This window comes from Serinus canaria, chromosome 14 (assembly GCF_022539315.1).
Source record: "Serinus canaria isolate serCan28SL12 chromosome 14, serCan2020, whole genome shotgun sequence".
NCBI lineage: Eukaryota > Metazoa > Chordata > Aves > Passeriformes > Fringillidae > Serinus > Serinus canaria.
In genome coordinates, this window is record NC_066328.1 from 12,567,950 (window position 1) to 12,586,905 (window position 18,956).

An 18,956-nucleotide genomic window follows, 5' to 3' on the forward strand; every position below is an offset into this window, starting at 1 on the left:
ATCAGCCTTGGGACTTTCAGCATAATTTTTTTTTTCCCCTAAACAGGGTAAAATTGTGAAGAATTCTGAGATATCTTTCATTTCTTTAATTGTACAATAGCTGCTGGTGCTTTTATATCCATCATCACACGGGGCTGATGTCGCCTGCCTTTAACTGCCTGTAAGACTGGAGCTGAATGAAATATAGATTAATTTTTCTGTGCTGGTTTATTTTTTCTTTCCAACCCCCTCTGCAGAGAGCTGCCTCACTCCCCTCAGAACCTGGTGGCCACCCTGAACTCCTCCTACAGCCGCAGCGTGGTGCTCTCCTGGGTGCGCCCCTTCGACGGCAACAGCCCCGTGCTCTACTACGTGGTGGAGCTCTCTGAGAACAGTAAGTCAAACTCTTCTCAGCCCCACGGTGTTCTTAACCATTCCTTCAGACTCACCTCTCCCCAGAGCTGCTGACAAAGTGCTGCTGCAGTTTGCTGAAGCCTGCACGGAGGGGTTTTACACTCAGGTGTTTGCAGGCTGAAGGAGTGGAATGATGGAGAAGGCTGAGATGGAGGGATTTATTTACAGGACTCAGTTGCACCTCTGGTGTTGCCAGCCAGGCTTGAGGCGCAACAGCTCATTCCTAAGTACAGCAGTAGTCAGTTTGTTCCTTCCTGTGGCTTTTCCTGCAGTTTCATGGATTTCTCGGTGCATTCAGAGCCCCAATTTCACCTAAAAGATGCAGAGAGGGGATAATTCAAGGAACTGATGGTCTGTCACAGGAACAAACCTGGATGTCAAAAGGAGCTGCTCTCTTACCTCTCTCTGGGCTCATATGTTTTCTCTGCTTTCTGTAGATTATCATTTTACACCCTTCCTTTAGGTAGGTGGTTGAGGATGTTTGAGTGCAATCCAAATATCTGACTCCCTGCATTACAAACCTGGGCCCTGGGAATTGCCACTTGCCAGTTTTATCATGCTGAACACCAGGCCCTCCGTGGCTCTCAGTCTGCAAGGTTATTCAGGGACATTGCTAATGCCTCTTTAGGAGTTGATGGAAAGATGAGGGTATATGGAAATCGGTCACCTTGGCAATACTTTCTAATCTCTATCACTCTAGGAGCTGGAAATCCAAGCTGAACAATTGATTCTTGATGAAAAAATTAAGAGCATCACTTTTTGTGACATGTTGAAATTAGTCACTGCATAACTGAATGTGAAACAGTTCTGATTTGTGATTATCTGGAGAGCAGCAGTTTGTTTTGCCACACGGAGGGCTTGAGGGGAAACTTGAGCTTCAGATCACATACAAAGCTTTTGCTTTGCAGGCTGGAGTGCATAACTTCTCAGATGTGAAGGTCCCAGAACCAATGATCTTGACAACTGTTAAGCTAAGTGCAGGTTTCTGTTCCTAGCAGAAATCCAAAGTCAGGCCCAGGACTGCTGCCCTTAAAATAGTTCTTTTCAATCAAAGACTCTGGATCTTTGTAGCAAATGAGTAAGAAAATCCAGGATCCTGCACTCATACTCCACCTCTACCTTTTTATCACCACCTTCCTTTCTATTTTCACTCTTCTCTCCTTCCCTCCTATAGCTACAGGCCAGTGATTGCCTGTTTTTCCTCTTTTCCCTCCCTGATCTTTTGCCCAAGGATGTTTCCCTCCTGCTCCTTGTTTCCCAGTGGCTTTGTTGATGATAAGTTATTGAAGGCCCAGTCTGGGAACATGATGCCAAGGTCCTAGAGCTGTATTTACACAGGGACAGCACAGAGGTGGCAGAACATGTGCACTTGGATCCTGCAGTGGGCTGCATCGACAGGACAAGCCCCTAAAAGAAAAGGCAGCTCATTCAGTGCCAGGAGAATTATGGAATTGTTTCAGTTGGAAGGGACCTTGAAGATCATCTCATTCCATCATCTTTCTTTTGTCATGGAGGAGTTTGGAAGGTCTTCAAGTCCTTTCTACCAAGGATGCTTTGCAGTTGTATGGGAATGGGGTAGATGTGCCATCATTTTACAATTAATTCACTGAAATTCGTCGAGGGCCCAGCCAAAATCAACAGTAGTTCTCTGGAAAGCATGCACACAGTCCCTGAGAACACCACAGGGTCCTGTGAACCACTGCTCACTCTGTGATAGATCAAATCAAATCATTTTGGCTGATGTCATTGCAGTCTGCCACTGGGAGGGTCTCATTGTCCCAAAGCACAGGTCTGTGTCCTGCCACAGCTCAAAGCTGCAGAAGCCAAACAGACCAGCTTGGTTGTGAACTGAGCTTCCTAACTCCCAGATATATCTCAGGTCTTGCTGTCCTTTAAGTTTTTGTCTTTATTTGCTTTGCTTTTATGTGCCATGTGCAAATGATTGCCCACAGAAGCAGAAGAGGGAAGGATCTGAGCCCTTGGATGTTGCACTGTTGCTGGGCTCTCTTGTTGCACATATACAGAGCAGTACAGCAGTGTCAGCAGTGGCTTTGGTTTGGAACACTGACTGAAATGTCTGCACACTGACACTGGCTTGGTTTGGTTTCTGTTTTCCTGAAGTGTTTGTTTTTCAGGGTTAGTTTGATCTCAGCAGTGTGTGGTTAATATTTAGCTCCTCCAGACCTCCTGCTCCTCTGGAAACCATCACCTTCCCTTTGTTCCCAGGCATGCCAAGCACTGTTTGTGCAAAAGCTGGCATTTGATGTTGTGTAGGTAGAGCTTGGCCTGATATGACTCTGCAGAAACTGTCTTTGCTTTTCAAAGGCAATTTCTGTTTGGGGTTTGTGCTGCAGAAGGAGTGACTGTCAGGGAGACAGGGAGCACCCTCCTCGAGCCCTGTCACTGTCACAGCAATGTGCCTCCCATCCCAGGCCCCCTTCACTTTCAGATGTGAAGGAGGGACACCAGAATAAGGGTTTATTTTCCAGTTAGCTACACTGTGCAGGTTTTCTTCTTAGTTCTGTGGAGGTTGAATGTTTGGAGTTGGAGTGTTTTGGTTACAGGCGCTGAAAAGTAGCCTTGTTTTGTTGCTTTTTTTAAGCTGTTTTGTTTTGGATAACTTTCTCACAGCTTTAGCAGCCGTGGTAGGTTTTGAAGCACTTACCATCAATGAATACATAACAGTGTCTGCTGCAGAGAAATAGCTGAAGAGGATTCAAAATAACAAGTATAAATTTCAGGGGTTTAATTACCAGCTGCATTAGAGGGAGGCGTGTCACTCCACCTGGCATGGATTAGAACTCCTTTTCATTAATATCAATTCAGTAAAGAGATACAAAACCCTCATTTTAATTAGAGGGAAGAAAACAGTGGCAGATCGTGCACATAAATTGCTGGGAATATGAACGACTCTAGCCACCTAATTTTTAAAATTAATGTATTTGGCACAATGCAATAATTCTCAAAATACAAGTATTCACAGTAGACTCTGTCTGTGGGTGACTTGAGACATATGGCCTTAAACATTTGGGGGCAAATTTATAATCTAATTTGAAAAACACAGTTCCAAGGAAACACAGTCATTAAGTATTCCTGCCCACACAGAGCCAAGAATGTGAACCTTGATTTGAAATAGGATTTTCAAATAAATAGTACCATGCATTGCTGTCATTTGCACTAATATAATTTTGGATGTTTCATGACCTGTTGAGCCCCATTGCAATTTACCTCAGAATTCCAATGAAGTGTCTTCATGGAGTTAGGAGGGGATATGCTTGTTTTATTCCAAAGAGGTTTAGACTGGATGAATTAATCACAAAAATATTCTGAATAGTCTTTTAACTGAAGAAATGAATTAAGACTTGTAGAATTCTGCTGAGAACAATTAAGATAAAAGCCCTTTTTTGTTTTATTGTATTCTGGGATATCTGTGCTGTGTGAGGTGATGATATAACTCAGAATCATCACATTGTGCCAATGAGGAGATAATAAAAGCTCCAGTGGAAAGCATCTCTACATGCTCAACTAAAACCTATGAATTGTCATCCTTAATTTGGTAGGAATATTCAAGTGGAAAATATTGAACTGATTGATAAATCTTTGCAAAAATCAAAGTTAAACTGCATTGTCATTATGATTGTGATTCAGGCCTAGATATGATAATTTAAAAGATAATTTTTTCAGGTGACTGCTAGACGTTGCATAGGTCCTACCAAACAAAGGGTGAGCCATTTAGCTTTCAGTTGGATTTTTTTGCCATATTGTATTGCTCCAAAGGTTTGAAAGATGAATTCAGTGTATTCCAGCAGCACAGCAAATTCCTATGCTGCCATCTATGCAAAACCCCCTGGAGAAGGGAAGAGATGGAAATGTGTTCCAGACCTGCAAAAATCAGCTTTCTGCAGTAGATCTGATCAGTAATATCAAATTAGAAATGATTTTTGTGGGAAAGTGCAATTAATGCATGAACTGTAGGGTAGACAGGGAAATAGAGAAGAAATGCCTCTTGGCACAAAGCCAGAGTTATTGAACGCGTCAAAAGCGCATCCAAAAATTCATGACAGAAAAAAAATGTCATTTCTAAAACCCCAAAATGACATTGTAAACCAGAGAACAGCCTGTGAGATTCCTCATTTCCAATAAATTAAGCTGGAGAGGCAATCAGAGTTAATTCAGAATGGCCAATATTTGTAAGACGACAGACAGCTCAACATGGAAGTTGTTCAGACAGCAGCAATTACAGGGGAAGAGCAGCAGAGCCCAGAGAAGGTTCTGGGCAGCTTAAGTTAAATGAAGGATTAGCAGAGTCTGTTCAGTCTAACAGAGACCTTTTTAATAGTTTGACCTGGCAAGTCTTTTGTCACCATGGAGCTTCTCCAGGCTTCCTGGGACAGGTGAGTGAGTGACAGCCATCCCTGGAGGACAGGAGAGGTGCTGTTGAAAATTTTATGCCATGTTTCCCTTGTCAGAATTGCTCTTCTCCACAGTGAAAAGAGCTTCTGCACAATCCTGGGGTTGGTTGTGTGTATCTAAAAAGGGAGATCCATTTTTTTAGAGTGTTTTGTTTACTGATTCAAAAAAAAATAAGAAAGACCTGACATTTAAATTTTAAAGATACTCTGCAGACTCAGTGTATCCAGTGCTCCAGGAGCCAGCAAATGCTCCCTGAGCCGCCCTCCTCTCTGAATCAGAGTGCCCAGGAGATGAATAGGCTTCGTTTATATTAGTTTCCAGTTTAATCTCTCTTCCTGCCAGATCTTTTATCTTCCACCAGGAGAGGAAAAAGAATTAATAAAGTATTCTACAGATGCAGCATATAAACAGAGCAAAGCCCCAAGGTGTTGAGGAGATTAATAGGGCCTGTTGTTGAATCAAACTGCTCACTACATTGAGCTGCTTGGGTTAAGCACTCTCAGGTGGTGTTTACACTAGCAGTAAACAAATGAAATGCTCTAGGAAACGGACCACTGCCCAAGTAGCTCATACAAGGGTATTTCACTCCCCTCTTCCATTTTCCTCAGGAAGTTCCTGCAGGCAGTGCACTAGGTCAGCCATACCTTAACTCCAGCTTCCCTTGGTTTGTTGCTGTGCACTCTGGCTGTAACAAGGCTGTTTGGGAAGTCTCAAGGGAAGCCTTGAAAATTCAGAAGGAGCTAAGGTGCAAAAATATCCTAAGCAACGCTTTTCTAGATGGCACAGGTGTGCTTCCTCTAAGGGCTCTCTAAAAGAAATCCAATGTTCAGCTAAGATAAATTGGCATCAAGATCTTGCAGCCAAAGTGGCTGTTGGTAAATCAAAAATTGGCAAGGAGAGACCTTCACTGCTGTGCAAATGTCCCTCTCCAGCATTCCCAGTATTCTGCTGTGTCAGTTTTCCTGTTAAAAAAGACTTCGTTCTGGCAGGGACCTTACTGGAATAAATACATTTGGAGTAATTTGAAGATGCAGTGTTTATAGCCCAACTGGCATCACACCCTAGAGGACTTAAACTTGCTAAGGAATCTGCCAGAAAAGCACAAAATGAGTGGCTTCTGTCTTGGTGTGAAGTTTAGCAGCCTTCCACGTTCAGGACATCTCGTCTTCATTTTCAGGCAGACGTTGAGGTGACCTGCCAGGAGCCACGGTGCTCTTCTGATGAGCAACATGCACAGATAACGTTGCCAAAATCTACAGCAGGCTCCTCAGCAATTTCCAGAAGTGTCAGTAATTTTGAGCAGGGAGCATGAAAACAGCTGGTATTATTTAAAAACTGAACAAATCTTCAAATTGGCTGATTGCGTTGCTGTACTGTTGCAACACGGACCAAATGTCACCTCTCCCTGACTATTTCAGTCATGACATCAGGGAGAATGTGTGACACCAGGCTATGGAAAGAAGAAGTCAGAATATTTAATTTTTAACATGTTTCATTCCTGACCTCTTTGAAAACTTGTAAATGTAATTTGGGCATCAGAGGAGCTTGATGTGGCAAGAATGTGAACTGACAGTGACGGGTTTAGAGTGCTGCCAGGGCTCTTTCTACCAGGGAAAGCTTCCTAGGACAATTAGATTCCATGCTGAATAATATCACTAGGAAAAAAAAAAAAAAAAATAAGGCTGCAGACACGTAGAATCAGCAGCTGAGGCTTTCTCAGGTCTTGCAGCAAAGGGCTGATTTGGCAGAGGGAGTCACGCTTCTACACCTGCTTGCAAGCTGGGCAGGAAGATATTCCAAACTGCCTGTGAATTTCATTAGAATCCTTCCACCAGAGCCACTCATGGGTGTGGTGGTGTGATGGCCTGCCAAACAGATGGGTTGTGAAATACACAGCCCATCTGTCTTTATCATGCTTGTTTCCTCTTTTATTAAAATGTTAATGAATATAGTTTTTATTTATTATGCCATGACATGTGCAGCATCACTTTCCAGTAGACAAATGTGCAATCTGCATAACCGTGTGGGCTGACAGGAAGGTTTCTTCTGCTGAAAAGAAACTTCTTCCCAAAGTTCCTCTGAGGGAAGCAAGCACCAAGAGCTCTGAGCAGTCAAAGGCATTTTCTCGCTTCTGCAGGGCTTTTGACAGGCACTTTGATCTTTTTTTTCTTTTCTTCCCATGCTAATTTTTCCCACAGATTCTCCCTGGAAGATTCACCTGTCAAACCTTGACCCGAAGATGACCAGTGTCACTGTGAGTGGCCTCACTCCAGCCAGGACCTACCAGTTCAGGGTGTGTGCAGTCAACCAGGTGGGCAAGGGGCGCTACAGCACCGAGACCAGCAGGTAATGACAGGCACTGAGGGTCTGCTGAAGGGACAGGGACCTGGGGAGGGGAAAACCCTGCTTGGGAGTCAAGGAATAAAATAATCTTTTCTGCAACGATTGGGAGATGGAGAAGTTGCCATTTCCCAGGTCTCTGGCAAGAGTTGGGGATGATGGCACTGGGGATGCAGGAGCTCAGCTCATCATGAGAGAGGTGTCCTCACACTCCAGAGCATCGGTTGAGCAGAATCTTGGAAATTACATTTTGCTCTTGTGCTAAGCCCCAGCAGTTGGGCCAGGCAGGAGCACAGCTCTCACCCTGTCATGGCAATGTCACTTCTGAATTTACCCAGATGTGACAGAGAAGGATGGCTTCATCATATTCAGTTTCAAATGCATCCCCTTCTTCTGTGAACCAAAGCTTGCTGCAAGCTTGAATTGCAGAACAGGTGAACTCTAAATGGCTTTTTCAAAATGTAGGAGTTTGATATGAAAAATATTGAAAGAGCTGAAAGAAACAATTTGGAAGGAGTCACAGACACTGGACCTGAGCTCTTACTCATTCAGGCTTGTAATCTTTTTTAAGAGTTGTAGCAGCCTGGGTGATTCCAAGAGAATAGGGTTACCTCAGCTGTCTGTCTTGTTGCTTGCTTAACTGATTTCCTATTATGTTGATTTGTTGTAACTATTTCATGCATGTCTTCAGCAGTTTGATCAGCATTATATTTCTTTCTGGTCATCAGACTGTGATAAAAGAGTGGTTCCCTTGGAGTGGATACAGGAAATAGACTGTTATTTATGATTTCTTTCAACACTCATGTCCATCACATTCTTTTGTGCTTAGGTTGATGCTACCTGAGGAGCCCCCCAGTGCCCCCCCTAAAAACATCGTGGCCAGTGGGAGAACCAATCAGTCCATCATGGTCCAGTGGCAGCCTCCTCCTGAGAGTGAGCACAATGGGGTTCTTCATGGCTACATCCTAAGGTAAGTCCTTTCTTAACCTGGGAAGTCCAGAGATAGGTCCAGGTGTGCACAAGGGAGTTCAAATGAGGTGACTCAAGAGTGTAATAAAAGCTATCTCTAATTGAATTAAAGATATTAGTTATTGTGTGCAAATGTTCAGGCTGCTCTGGTTTGTTAAAAATGAGAAAACAACAACTCTTCAAGGAGTCACAAGGGTGCAGCCACTTAAATTCTGGCCTCTCTGTCCTACAGAGTCTGAGGGTTCCAAAGGACCTGTGGAGACTCACAAAATCCTTTTATTCCATTTTCAAAGGGAAGTGAAGCTCTAAGTAATGCAAGTGTTCACATGGGAGGCCTATGCAGATGTGTATTTGCTTATTACAAGCTCAGCTCCCTGCTCAAAAGGTTAATTAAATTTATCAAAGACACAACAGGGCTCCTGCCTATGGAGGAGCAGCAAAAGAATCAATAAACTTCAGTTTTGTGCCAAACAAAATGGAGAGAGGAATGACAGGTCAGATACTTCATGGCAGACCTTGGTTTGGTTTTGAAAATCAGCCAGTTGAGTAAGGTCCTTTCAGCCCTGTTTGTATTTCTTAATGAGAAACACATTCAGGCAGGTAACTGGGAATCCTGCACCCATCCAGTCTGGCAGCTTACCCCGGGTTCATTGGGTTAGGAAGGATGCTGCCACTTGAGAGACTTTGCAGAGCATTTCCCTTAGGTGATTTTTTGGGACTCAGTATTCACTCCTACCCAATTCCAATACAGGTTACTGCTCATTTGGCATCCTCCACGCCCTGCAGTGCAAGCAGCCAGCTAGGGCCACACCTCTAGGGAGGGAGGCATTTTTTGTGGAAGACTCCCAGCCCCTGACATATTTCCAAGTGATGGTTTCAGCCTCCTGTAGGCAGGATGCTGACATGTTTAATACAGTGTCCTCCAGAACTGTAAAAGATAACTAAATGCTGCAGTTTAAATGCCAACATCCTGTTCAAGCTGTGCTCCTACTTTTGCTGGCATGGATGGAAAGGCTTTTGTCATGTTAAGAGTGTTGGTGAGCTCCCAAAATAGCCCTGGGAGGTTCCCTCTGCCTGCAGGCAGAGTTGGGTGTGTTCATCTCCCTGTCACCTGCACAGAGCCCCTCAGCAGAGCTGAGCCCCTTGAGCTGTTGGTGCAAGGTTTTAGGGCTGGGCTCAGTATAAAATGTTTTCTCAGACAGTGGGGAAAGGTGCTTTGACTTCTGCCTGCAGATTAGACCCCTGAGTCTTGGGTTCCCATCTGCCAAGGGTGCAAACATTCCTCATGCAATTCTTCCCTTCCAACTGCTCCTCCCCAGTGGTAGGAAAAGTTCCTCAGTTATTTCCAGGGAGTCTTTCCTAGACTCAGCATTAAGTCATGGGCAAGGTTTACAAGTAGAGACATTTCTCCATTAGCCTCTCCATTGACATTAACCACTTCTGCTTCTGCTTTTAGTGCCATGTCTTTCTGGAGCCTATAGGAGTGCTTTAAAAAGCACTCCCATAGGCTCCTCCTTCTGGCAATCTGTTCTGTTTCCTCCATATAGCATTTCCAATGATATTTAACTTTGGTACTTTCGACAGTATTTATCTGCATAATTGATCCCTGACCTTGCTAGAACATCTCTGTCCATTTTCATAGTGCTCATATTCATTATGCTTAATCTGTGAGCATTTTTTGGTGTCTTCCTGCTTTGTCTTGACAGCAGAGCAGAGAAACTATTTACTCAACGGGAATTTAAGATTATCACATAAAAGCACAAGTCCCAGGTAATAAACTAGGCTGTTCTTCCCAGTTGAACTGTGTGGTCACAGCAATGTGCACTGAAGAATGCTGTTCCTGCCCTGATTTCTGCAGAATCAGGGTATAGCAGAGTGAAAAGCACCAGCCATCCCACAGACCCACAGCTCAAGACAGGCAAGATGCTAAATTGATGGAACACCTGATCTTTAAAAGTGAAGGTGCACTGCACAAGTCATGTGGAGTATCCATCAAAGTCCATGGTGAGAAAAATCACGAAGACATGACATTTCTGAACTGGCCTCCTTCCTCTGCCCTTTTTCTCACTGCCAATATTGCATTTAGGGGTTTGCCATGCTAACAGCATAACAGATTAAATCACAGGAGCCCTTGCACCTTGTCTGCTGGGCAGGAGACAGAATGTTGCAGCAATAAGAACTGACTTGCCAGGGAGCACACACCCTGCACAGGGGAGAGAGAGAGAGAGAGAAAGGGGCAGCAAAACATTCCATAAACTCAGCTGAGGGCTGGTATTTCTTTGTTTCCATTTATATTTCCTAAATGGAATCACACCAGTGTAGCATTACAAATATTAAGTGTGCTAGAGATGGTCGGGCAAGCAGCAGAAAACAGAGATGTCAGTGATTAAGAAGTGATCTCTTTATAGGAAGATTTTAGAACAAAACTCTCTGGCTGAAACACATGAAGTTGTCTAGTCATAAACAATGCACTGATTTTATTAGATGGATTTAAAATGTCTCTGTAAGATGTCAATGAAATTGTTCTGTGTCAATAAACTTTTGGTGATTGCAGTGAAGAAAAGGATGGGTAAGAGTGTATGAAAGTAGTGTGGTGAATAAAAATACAATTGTTTCCATATTTGTCTTTTTCATGGAATAGTAATGCCTTGCATCCCTTATTTGGCCTCTGGTTTTTTGATTTTTTGTGAATTAGCATATTGTGAGCATCAACTGTACTGCTTTCCTAAAGGAAGGAAAACAAACAGTATTATTCACATTCACAGATTTGCAAGGTTTGTTTGTTTTCTATAATTTAGTTTTTCTCTGTAGTTTGTTGGCCTGAAGAGACACATCAAAGGGGCTCTGTTTTCTGGGATACAGTTTGTAGGTGAGAAAATAGATTCTGTGTTTCAGCTGCTCGTGTCTCAGCAGCAAGAGTTTCAGGATATTTATCACCCACCTGTGTTTGACACAGCCTTCTCCTGAACTCCAGTGCTTCCCCAGCCCTTCAGTCTCAACAGTATTCAATCCTTATTTAATTATTCTGTGAAGTAAATTCTGGAGGAAGCCAGGGGTGCCAGTGGCTGAGATCCCAGGAGGTCAGAGCCCTCTGAGCTCTTACTTTTCACATTTCAGAAGTGAAGGAAAAAAACCAATTCCTCAGGCTGATTTACAGCAGCACTCTGATAAAAATCACATCTGGGCTATTTTTTGTACTAAATCACAGCTTTTACTAGACAAGCCACATTTAAAAAGCTGTAATTTTTCTGCAACCATAAAACAGGATAAAATACCCGTTTTGTTTAGCCCTGAGCCTGTAATCTCAGAGAGATCAGATTATAAATACTATAGCACTCAAACATGATATGGTCTTATCAGGAGTTGCTATGTTCCTCCTGATTATTTTTCATTATTCTTGGTAAAATTCTGCTGTAAAACTTTGCATGTTGCCTCTTCACAAAGGAAGCAGTTTTGCCAGCCAGGATATTTTCTCTAATTGATGCCATCTCATTAACCAGCTAATTCTTGTCCCCATATGGCAGGTATCGCCTGGCCGGCCTCCCGGGAGAGTACCAGTACAAAAACATCACCAGTGCAGAGATCAACTACTGCTTGGTCAAAGACCTGATCATTTGGACCCAGTATGAAATCCAGGTGGCATCTTACAATGGAGCTGGGCTGGGAGCCTTCAGCAGGCCTGTGACAGAGTACACACTGCAGGGAGGTGAGCAAATCCCAGCAGGATCTCCTTGGTCATCCCACAGCTTCCTCAGGGGATGTGCTGCCTGGCGAGCCCACCTTAGAACCTGGGAGAATCAGTGGTCACTTCAGTCAAGTTTAATAGACAGCTTGGAACAGAAAGCACTGCAAATTTCAAGTGCCTGATCAGAGCCAAGGCTTTGCTCTATCTCTGTTGTAGGAAAAGCCGGGAGTGAAGTAAAAAATTATCTGTTTTGTTGACCCTCGTGATGACGTGTTGCCACATTGCAGGTCAGAGTCAGCTGCAGCAGAAGTAATAAATAGAAATGCTGATGAGAGCTGGGGTCCAGGGGAATGGATTTATGGGACCTGTGACAGACAGGGGCTGAGGTTACCCTGCCAGGAGACTTAGAGAAAATATGGCAGGGAATTGGTTTTATCATGGCCAAGGCATGCAAGATGCTGCATATGCAGTATAGGAGATAGAGGGAACCAGCTGCATTGGCTCTGATTATCACAGAATACCTTGTTTTAGAAGTGTGGAATAAATTGCAAGAGAGAAATACAACCTGTGGAGAAAGGGTTCTGAGGCATTTCAGGAATGGTGCAGATACTTTCAAAGGGGAAGATAAAATGGTCTTTAAAGCCCTGATTTTTATGCTACAGCTCCTCCACACTTTTCTAAGTGCTTTAAGAAGAATATAAATTACCCCAACAAAAGGATATGTAATTACTTTTTACAACCAGTGTAAGGCATGTTTACACCTCTAGATTGGTATAAAAATCTGTAGGATAATTAAGTGCCAGGTCCTTAAGGCTTCCATATATTCCCATAATTGCAGGGTTGTGCTGGATGCTGAGCACTGGACAGTACGTGGGCTCTACTTCGTTGGCCATAAAACAATTATACTGTTTTAAAAACTAGCAGATTTACAGTGCATCAGTTAATTTTCAATCAGGGGAGAAGATGTAGTTGTTTGTTAATTGTTACTAGGAGCAGGTTATAACATGATTAGATACAGTTTGAGGTGTAGGGAGATCTTTAGGAGCAGATTATTCATATGCAACACTAATTAACCACAACAACTGGGGAAAGAACTATCTATATTTTGTCTTAGGGCATGCAAAGTCTCATAGTCCAGAGGAGCCTAGGCACACTCAACCTCATTCTAGAAGTATTTATAGCAGACCTTGAAATGTTTTTCTTGAAGTCTTCTCTTTCAGCCAGGATTAATGTTTTCTATCCCACTAAACACCCAAGCTCTGCAGAGAATTGGTTTGCCCACAGAATTTGAATCCCTTTTGTGATTATGCTTGTAATTCATTACCCTGTTTATTTGCACATTTTAAGCTATCATAGCACCTTAACCTTCCATCTATTGAGGCCCAGGTTTGGACTTCACACTCTTTTTTCTTAAACCCTGTAATTGACTCTAATTTCCCTTGATATTATGTGCAGTTATTATCATCCTTTATTGATTGGCTGTCTGTTGTCATTTATAAGGGTATAAATCCTCTGTTATAAATTAGGTGTAGTCAGTCCTGCATTCATGTTAATCAGCAAGAGTGTTTAGACTGCAGGCCAACCTGCAATGGCCTCTTTGGCTTCGTGTAATTCCTCAGTGCTGGGTAGACATAGAAGAAAAACTGGATATTTCTGATTTATTTCATATTGGTATTTGCTAATAGCTGTTAATACCTACCTCAGGGATGCTGCCACTTCCTGGAGAACCTTGCTAGGTTCACCAAAGGCATCTGTCCTGCTCCATAAAGAGTTTGAAGTCTTTTTACACTTAGAAAAGGGAGACTGGTTGGTATAAATACAATTTGAAACTGGATTAATATCCAGTCTCCATATGTAATGTGCTACTGTCCAAATCTCTCCTCTTTTATGCTTATTGTAGTTGAGAAAAGACAGGGAAATCTAGTGACTTTTTCTTGCTCCAGAATGTTTTTCCTCAACCAAACTAGCAGGAGTAAAAAAAAGCCATGTGTAAAACTGCCTTGTAAATCATATTCTGATTTTAATATGAGCAGAGATAAATGTCAAAGACACACACTCCCATCCATCCCCCTCTCCTAGTACCACACCACCACTGCCTCTGCTCTGACATGCATTAAGTGATGTGAGCTGTGCTGGCAGGAACCTGTCTGTCTGCAGATGAAAAATACCTCAAACTCATCAAGTGTGCTGTGCAGGGAGAGCCTGGGAGGAAATGAACCCCAGGAGCAGCTCAGCCCATTGGCAGGAGCACATCAGCATATTGGCACCTTTGTCATAGGGGGTATTGACTGGCCATATAAGCTGTGGATTTATACCAGGAGCTAGTCCATTAATCCCTTTTTAGTCCTCTGGCATTGCTTTAGCCACTGAAAACTAATCAGCTGCTCCATGCTCCTCAAAAATCACCAACTTCCAGAGCACAACCAAGCTGATGAGGTGCTGAGGGATCTGAACTTGGGGGAAACTGGTGCATTTCAGTGAGATGAAATGTCAGGAAGACTTCCTGGCAGAGCACTGAACATCCCAGCACGAGGGTCAGACAGGTTGACTGTCTCTAAAACCTTGAAAGACTTTTCAGAGAGATATTCAGCCTAATCCTTTGATGCTCTGTATATATAGGTCTTTCTGCATCAGAGTTTCTCCAGCTGTTCCTTGCTTTGATGTTACTTTTCACAGGGATTTGTGCCAGCCCTCTGCATAGGGCAATTTTACTTATTTAAGCATTGTCCTGCAGGACTTCTCCTTGCCATATGAAAACCTGAAGTTTCCCAATACCTTTTCAAGTAAGAACAGCTTTGTGAAGGTATAAACATCTTTGTGTGGTGACAGTATTGGCTCTGCTCTGTACTGTTGGGCATGTTTGCCTTTTTTTGCAGGTTGATTTGATAAAGCAGCAACTTCCACCCCTTACTTTGGGTCCATGCCTTTTATCTCACCACTGTGATTATCTCTGAACCCTCACTTTGATAAACTCCCACCATGTCTTGGATTTAGGCAGGGCAAGGTTTACAAGTAGAGACATTTCTTCCATTAGCCTCTCCACTGACATTAACCACTTCAGTTTCTGCTTTTAGTGCCATGTCTTTCTTTTGAGATAAGCCAGTCTTTTGTCCCAAAGTTCACAGATCTCAACATGTATTTGAATGTTGTTCTGTTTCCCCTTCTTTGTTGTGCATGGACACCTTGCCAGGCCAAGCAGGTCTGAGCAAAAGCCCTTCCTGAATAAAAGTTACCAGACTGGTGAGTCTCGATGCTGTGGAAGGGATAAAAGCAAGAGGAGTCTGTTCAGCCAGGTCCAAAGCAACTTCTTCCTCAGGCACTGAGAGATGAATCAGAGAAATGTGTAGAAGAGCCAGAGGAAAAGCAGGTAACTGAAAGCTTCCTGCTTTATGTAGGAAATAATCTTGAAAAAGGAACCCCTGACTGCAGAGTGTCCTCTGCAACCATTCACTTTATCTCAGTGAAAAGATCTTTCCTTAGTTTTCCCTTGGGTCTTCTTAGCAAAAACGCCTTAAAATCCTCTTTCACTTCCTTTGGGGAGCTCCCAACAGCGATGGAGCACCCCTGGCTGTTTGGGCCCAGCTGCTCCTGGGCAGAAGCAGGTTGGAGTTGTAGTGGCTGGGGGGTTTATCTTGCTTAGATGTCATTTGCCATCTACTGCTTTCATTTTATTTTTAAATTCTATCACAAGGTGATGAAATTAGCAGTTGTCTCAGAGAGGCTCCCAGCTCTTGAAAAGAAATAAAATCTTGTCTGTGTGAGAGACGTGCAGGAAAGGAAGGAGGCATTTCCCAGCCACAAGAAGCCCAACTCATCAGTTAGTGCCAAATCTCACTCTGCTGAATTTCAGAATTCAGTTTTTCAGATGTGTAGTGTTACAGAGACCACTTTTCCTAGGCACCCACTGCTGTTCAGAGCACAGCCCAGAACACCAGCAGGGAGCAGAGGGAAGAGGCTTCCCAGGAGGAATTACAGCTCCACATCCCCACCGCTCCCGTGGGATGTACAGCTCAGCACATCACACTGGTGCATTAAAGGAACAACCAAATCCTCACCTAGAGGAAAACCTGCACTTCCACAAGCCTGCCTGAGACAGGCAAGCTGCCATCTCAGAGGTCAGGAGCTCCAGAGGAGCCTTTTTTCCAAGCCTGTGCTGAAGATCTATATTTAGGAGGAGGAGTCTGGCAGTCAGAAACTCCACGGGATTTCCATGCTGTTTGCACATGGCCAGAGACAGAATAATTGCATGTACACATGCTTAACCTCAGTGCCTTGTCTCCTCTCAATTATCTTGTCAGTGAAACCCTTTTAATGGTTTTTATCTAGAGTGCTTCCATGACCTTTTCTGCTTGGAATGCCGTGCATTAACCCGCAGTCCCGGGGGCCGAGCTCTCCGCGGATTTCCAACCACATGAACTTTATCAGGAAGAAAGGAACAGTTGGTTGTGTCTGACCAATTTGATCTGCAGCTCTGAGATGACTCCCAGATGGATCTCCAGTGTGAGATGGCTTTGGAATACTTGCAGACATGATGGAGTGCAGGTTTAAAAGCTGGGAGTGTGAATACTTGGGGATTACTCTTGAAACACCTGTTTGACATTGGCAGCTTCTGTACAGCTTGACAACAAATTTGTAGGAAGAGGACTGGGATCTACCACTAAATTAGAAAATCCCTTGTGCAGACAGCCAAAGCTTCAGGAAGTTACTCTCCATGGTCTTGGAAAAGTATTTGAGTTTTGAAGTGACCAGAAGGTCAATTCTGATTTAGCTTCCAAACTTCTTTTCTTTTTAAAATGCAGAACTGCTCAGATACCCAAGAAAGCCTTTAATATCGGGACATAAAAGGAGAATTTTATACTGGCACTTTGAAGTAAATTTGAGATTATAATGCCAATATTTTACTGATTAAAAATATAAAAATATATTACATTATGCCTTCTGCAGTATAATTAAGCTTATGCAAATCAGATGGACCATGTTCTTTCCATCTTTTAAATGCATTAATTGAGATGCAGATGTTGATTTTTCAATAAAGATAACCAAGGAGGTAATGTGATATAAATCATGATTTCCAACATTCCGAAGGTTTTACGTTTTCTGTTCATAATTTTTTCCACTTTTCATATTACAGCAGGTATCTTCTCTGCTATGACCATATATTCTTGTTTCAGAAATGTATCTCCTAATGAACAAAAACTATTTCCTTTTTAAAAGAAATAACTAATGCATTTGGTTATCCACATTCCTAAAACTGTAGTAAACCTATCCTCAAGTGTTTGTCTGAGCTTTTTTGAGAACTGTGAGGACCACAAAGGAAAACTTGGAGGTTGGTGGTGCTCAGCTGATTTAGCTTTCTTGACAGGAGGAGATGAATCTATCAGTGGCATCCTGGTGAATTTCTGATAACAAACTAACATGAAGACCTGTAACAGTTTTCTTCAGCAATAACATTTCTCTGGCAGTTACAATATCTGAACGTGAAAATGTGCAGGAAAGTAAAAATTTTGACTTTTAAAAAGTTTTATGCATGTTCACCATTAATAATATGAGGTATTGCACACAAAAGCAGATTCAAATATATCTTGTGGCTCTCATAATAAACAGTTTCATCAAGAATATGAATAAGAAAAAAATGCATTTAGTGGGGGACTGTAGCCAAAGCAACTCATTATGACTCTGGAGTGACTTTAATATTTATGACTGTATCTCAGGATGATTTGGTGAATCTCTTAACTAGAAAAACTTTATGATGTCTACAGGTCATTCAGATAATAGTATAACCTTCCAAAAGCACACAGGGAATTATGATACATGGCAGGAAGTAGGGCCCAGATTCTAATGAAAATTTAGAGTACTATCAGATAAACTCTGCTTCCAGAACTCAATAATTATGCATAGTTCATAAATTGTCACATCAAGTTTTAAATTAGAGCAAGAAGGTTCTGACTAATACAGAGCTACTGAGGTTTAAAAAAGCTGCAGAGCGAGGTTGTGGAGCCATGGCAGAATCTTCAGGGAATTTCAGTGACAGAGGGCATGGGAGTGGATGTTCTTGTCATTTCAAACCTGACATCCTTGAGGATTTCTCCACTTTTCTGGTTGTTTTCTCTGGGCTGTGCACATCTCTGGTAAGTGTGCACTGTCCTGTCTTACCGTGTTGTCAGCACTAGTTAAGATAACGCCCCTTTATGTCTCTTCCAAACAAATAATGACTTTTGGTGGGAAGAGGGGCACTTTTGCATTTTTGAGCTTCATTTCTTCTCCACACAAAGACTCGTCTTCTGAAAAGTGCTTTGGAACTTGAAAAGTTTTTTGAAAAGTGTGGAGGGAACCACCATTTCTCAGTGGGAATCGTGGATTCTCCTTAGAAGCACAAATCATTGGGCTTTGGTACAAACTTTCCCTTGGAAGCAGAAGGAACAAAGGCTTCCAGGCTTCAAAACCACTTGTGGATAGCTCCTCTTTCGTAGAATACAAATGCACATGGCTGTCAATAGTGATATTTTTGAAGCATTATTAAGCTTATTTTATGGGATTTAAAGTGTCTTGGTGCATTTTTTTTTTTTTTGTACTCAGATAGCAGTTTTCTTCTTAAAATTACTATAAGCTTGATAATTTCAGAAAAATAGGCCTGTCTATTAATATTCTTTCCTCTGAGAACTATAGAAATGATATCTTAAAGCAGTAAGTTGAAGAAATTGCTTGGAATGAGACGTTTTATTAAATGGTGAAATATTTAAGTGCTGGTTTTGGTTGTTTGAAGGCAGCATGCCTTTATGTTCCATGCTTGCTTTTGTATTGAGAAAACATCTGTCTAATTAAATCCTTGGCATAAAATGTTTATGCAACTTTTAGTAGATTAGAGGATGTATTGGCTCAGGATATATATAATCAATTCAATATACATGAGTGCATATCATATCAAGATAAAGTGAGAACAACTCTCAATTCCCAAGAAAAATCTTTACTACATGTGATATGACTGGTCCTAATTCTTTAAGCAGCAGTAAATAATAAACAGATGCTGTTGCCAGATTATAATTCACAATTAAAACCTTAACTGTGCAAACTCCATGTTTTCTTGTCTGATCTGGGGAATTGAGCAGCATTAAAGGACCCAAGAAATTTCTCTCAGAAACTCTTCACTCTCTGTGCG

The 18,956-nt window shown here is 42.4% G+C and overlaps 1 protein-coding gene across 4 annotated transcripts in view; it reads left to right on the forward strand.

The window, feature by feature from the left end:
- SDK1 (sidekick cell adhesion molecule 1) overlaps positions 1 to 18,956 on the forward strand; it is a 384,276-nt gene that overhangs the window by 257,256 nt on the left and 108,064 nt on the right. For all 4 annotated transcript variants that reach the window (XM_030229673.2, XM_030229671.2, XM_030229670.2 and 1 more), the window contains 4 exons: positions 237 to 373; positions 7,005 to 7,152; positions 7,976 to 8,116; positions 11,640 to 11,821. In XM_030229673.2, the coding sequence (XP_030085533.2) occupies positions 237 to 373; positions 7,005 to 7,152; positions 7,976 to 8,116; positions 11,640 to 11,821 (608 nt within the window). The remainder of the gene's footprint in view (positions 1 to 236; positions 374 to 7,004; positions 7,153 to 7,975; positions 8,117 to 11,639; positions 11,822 to 18,956) is intronic.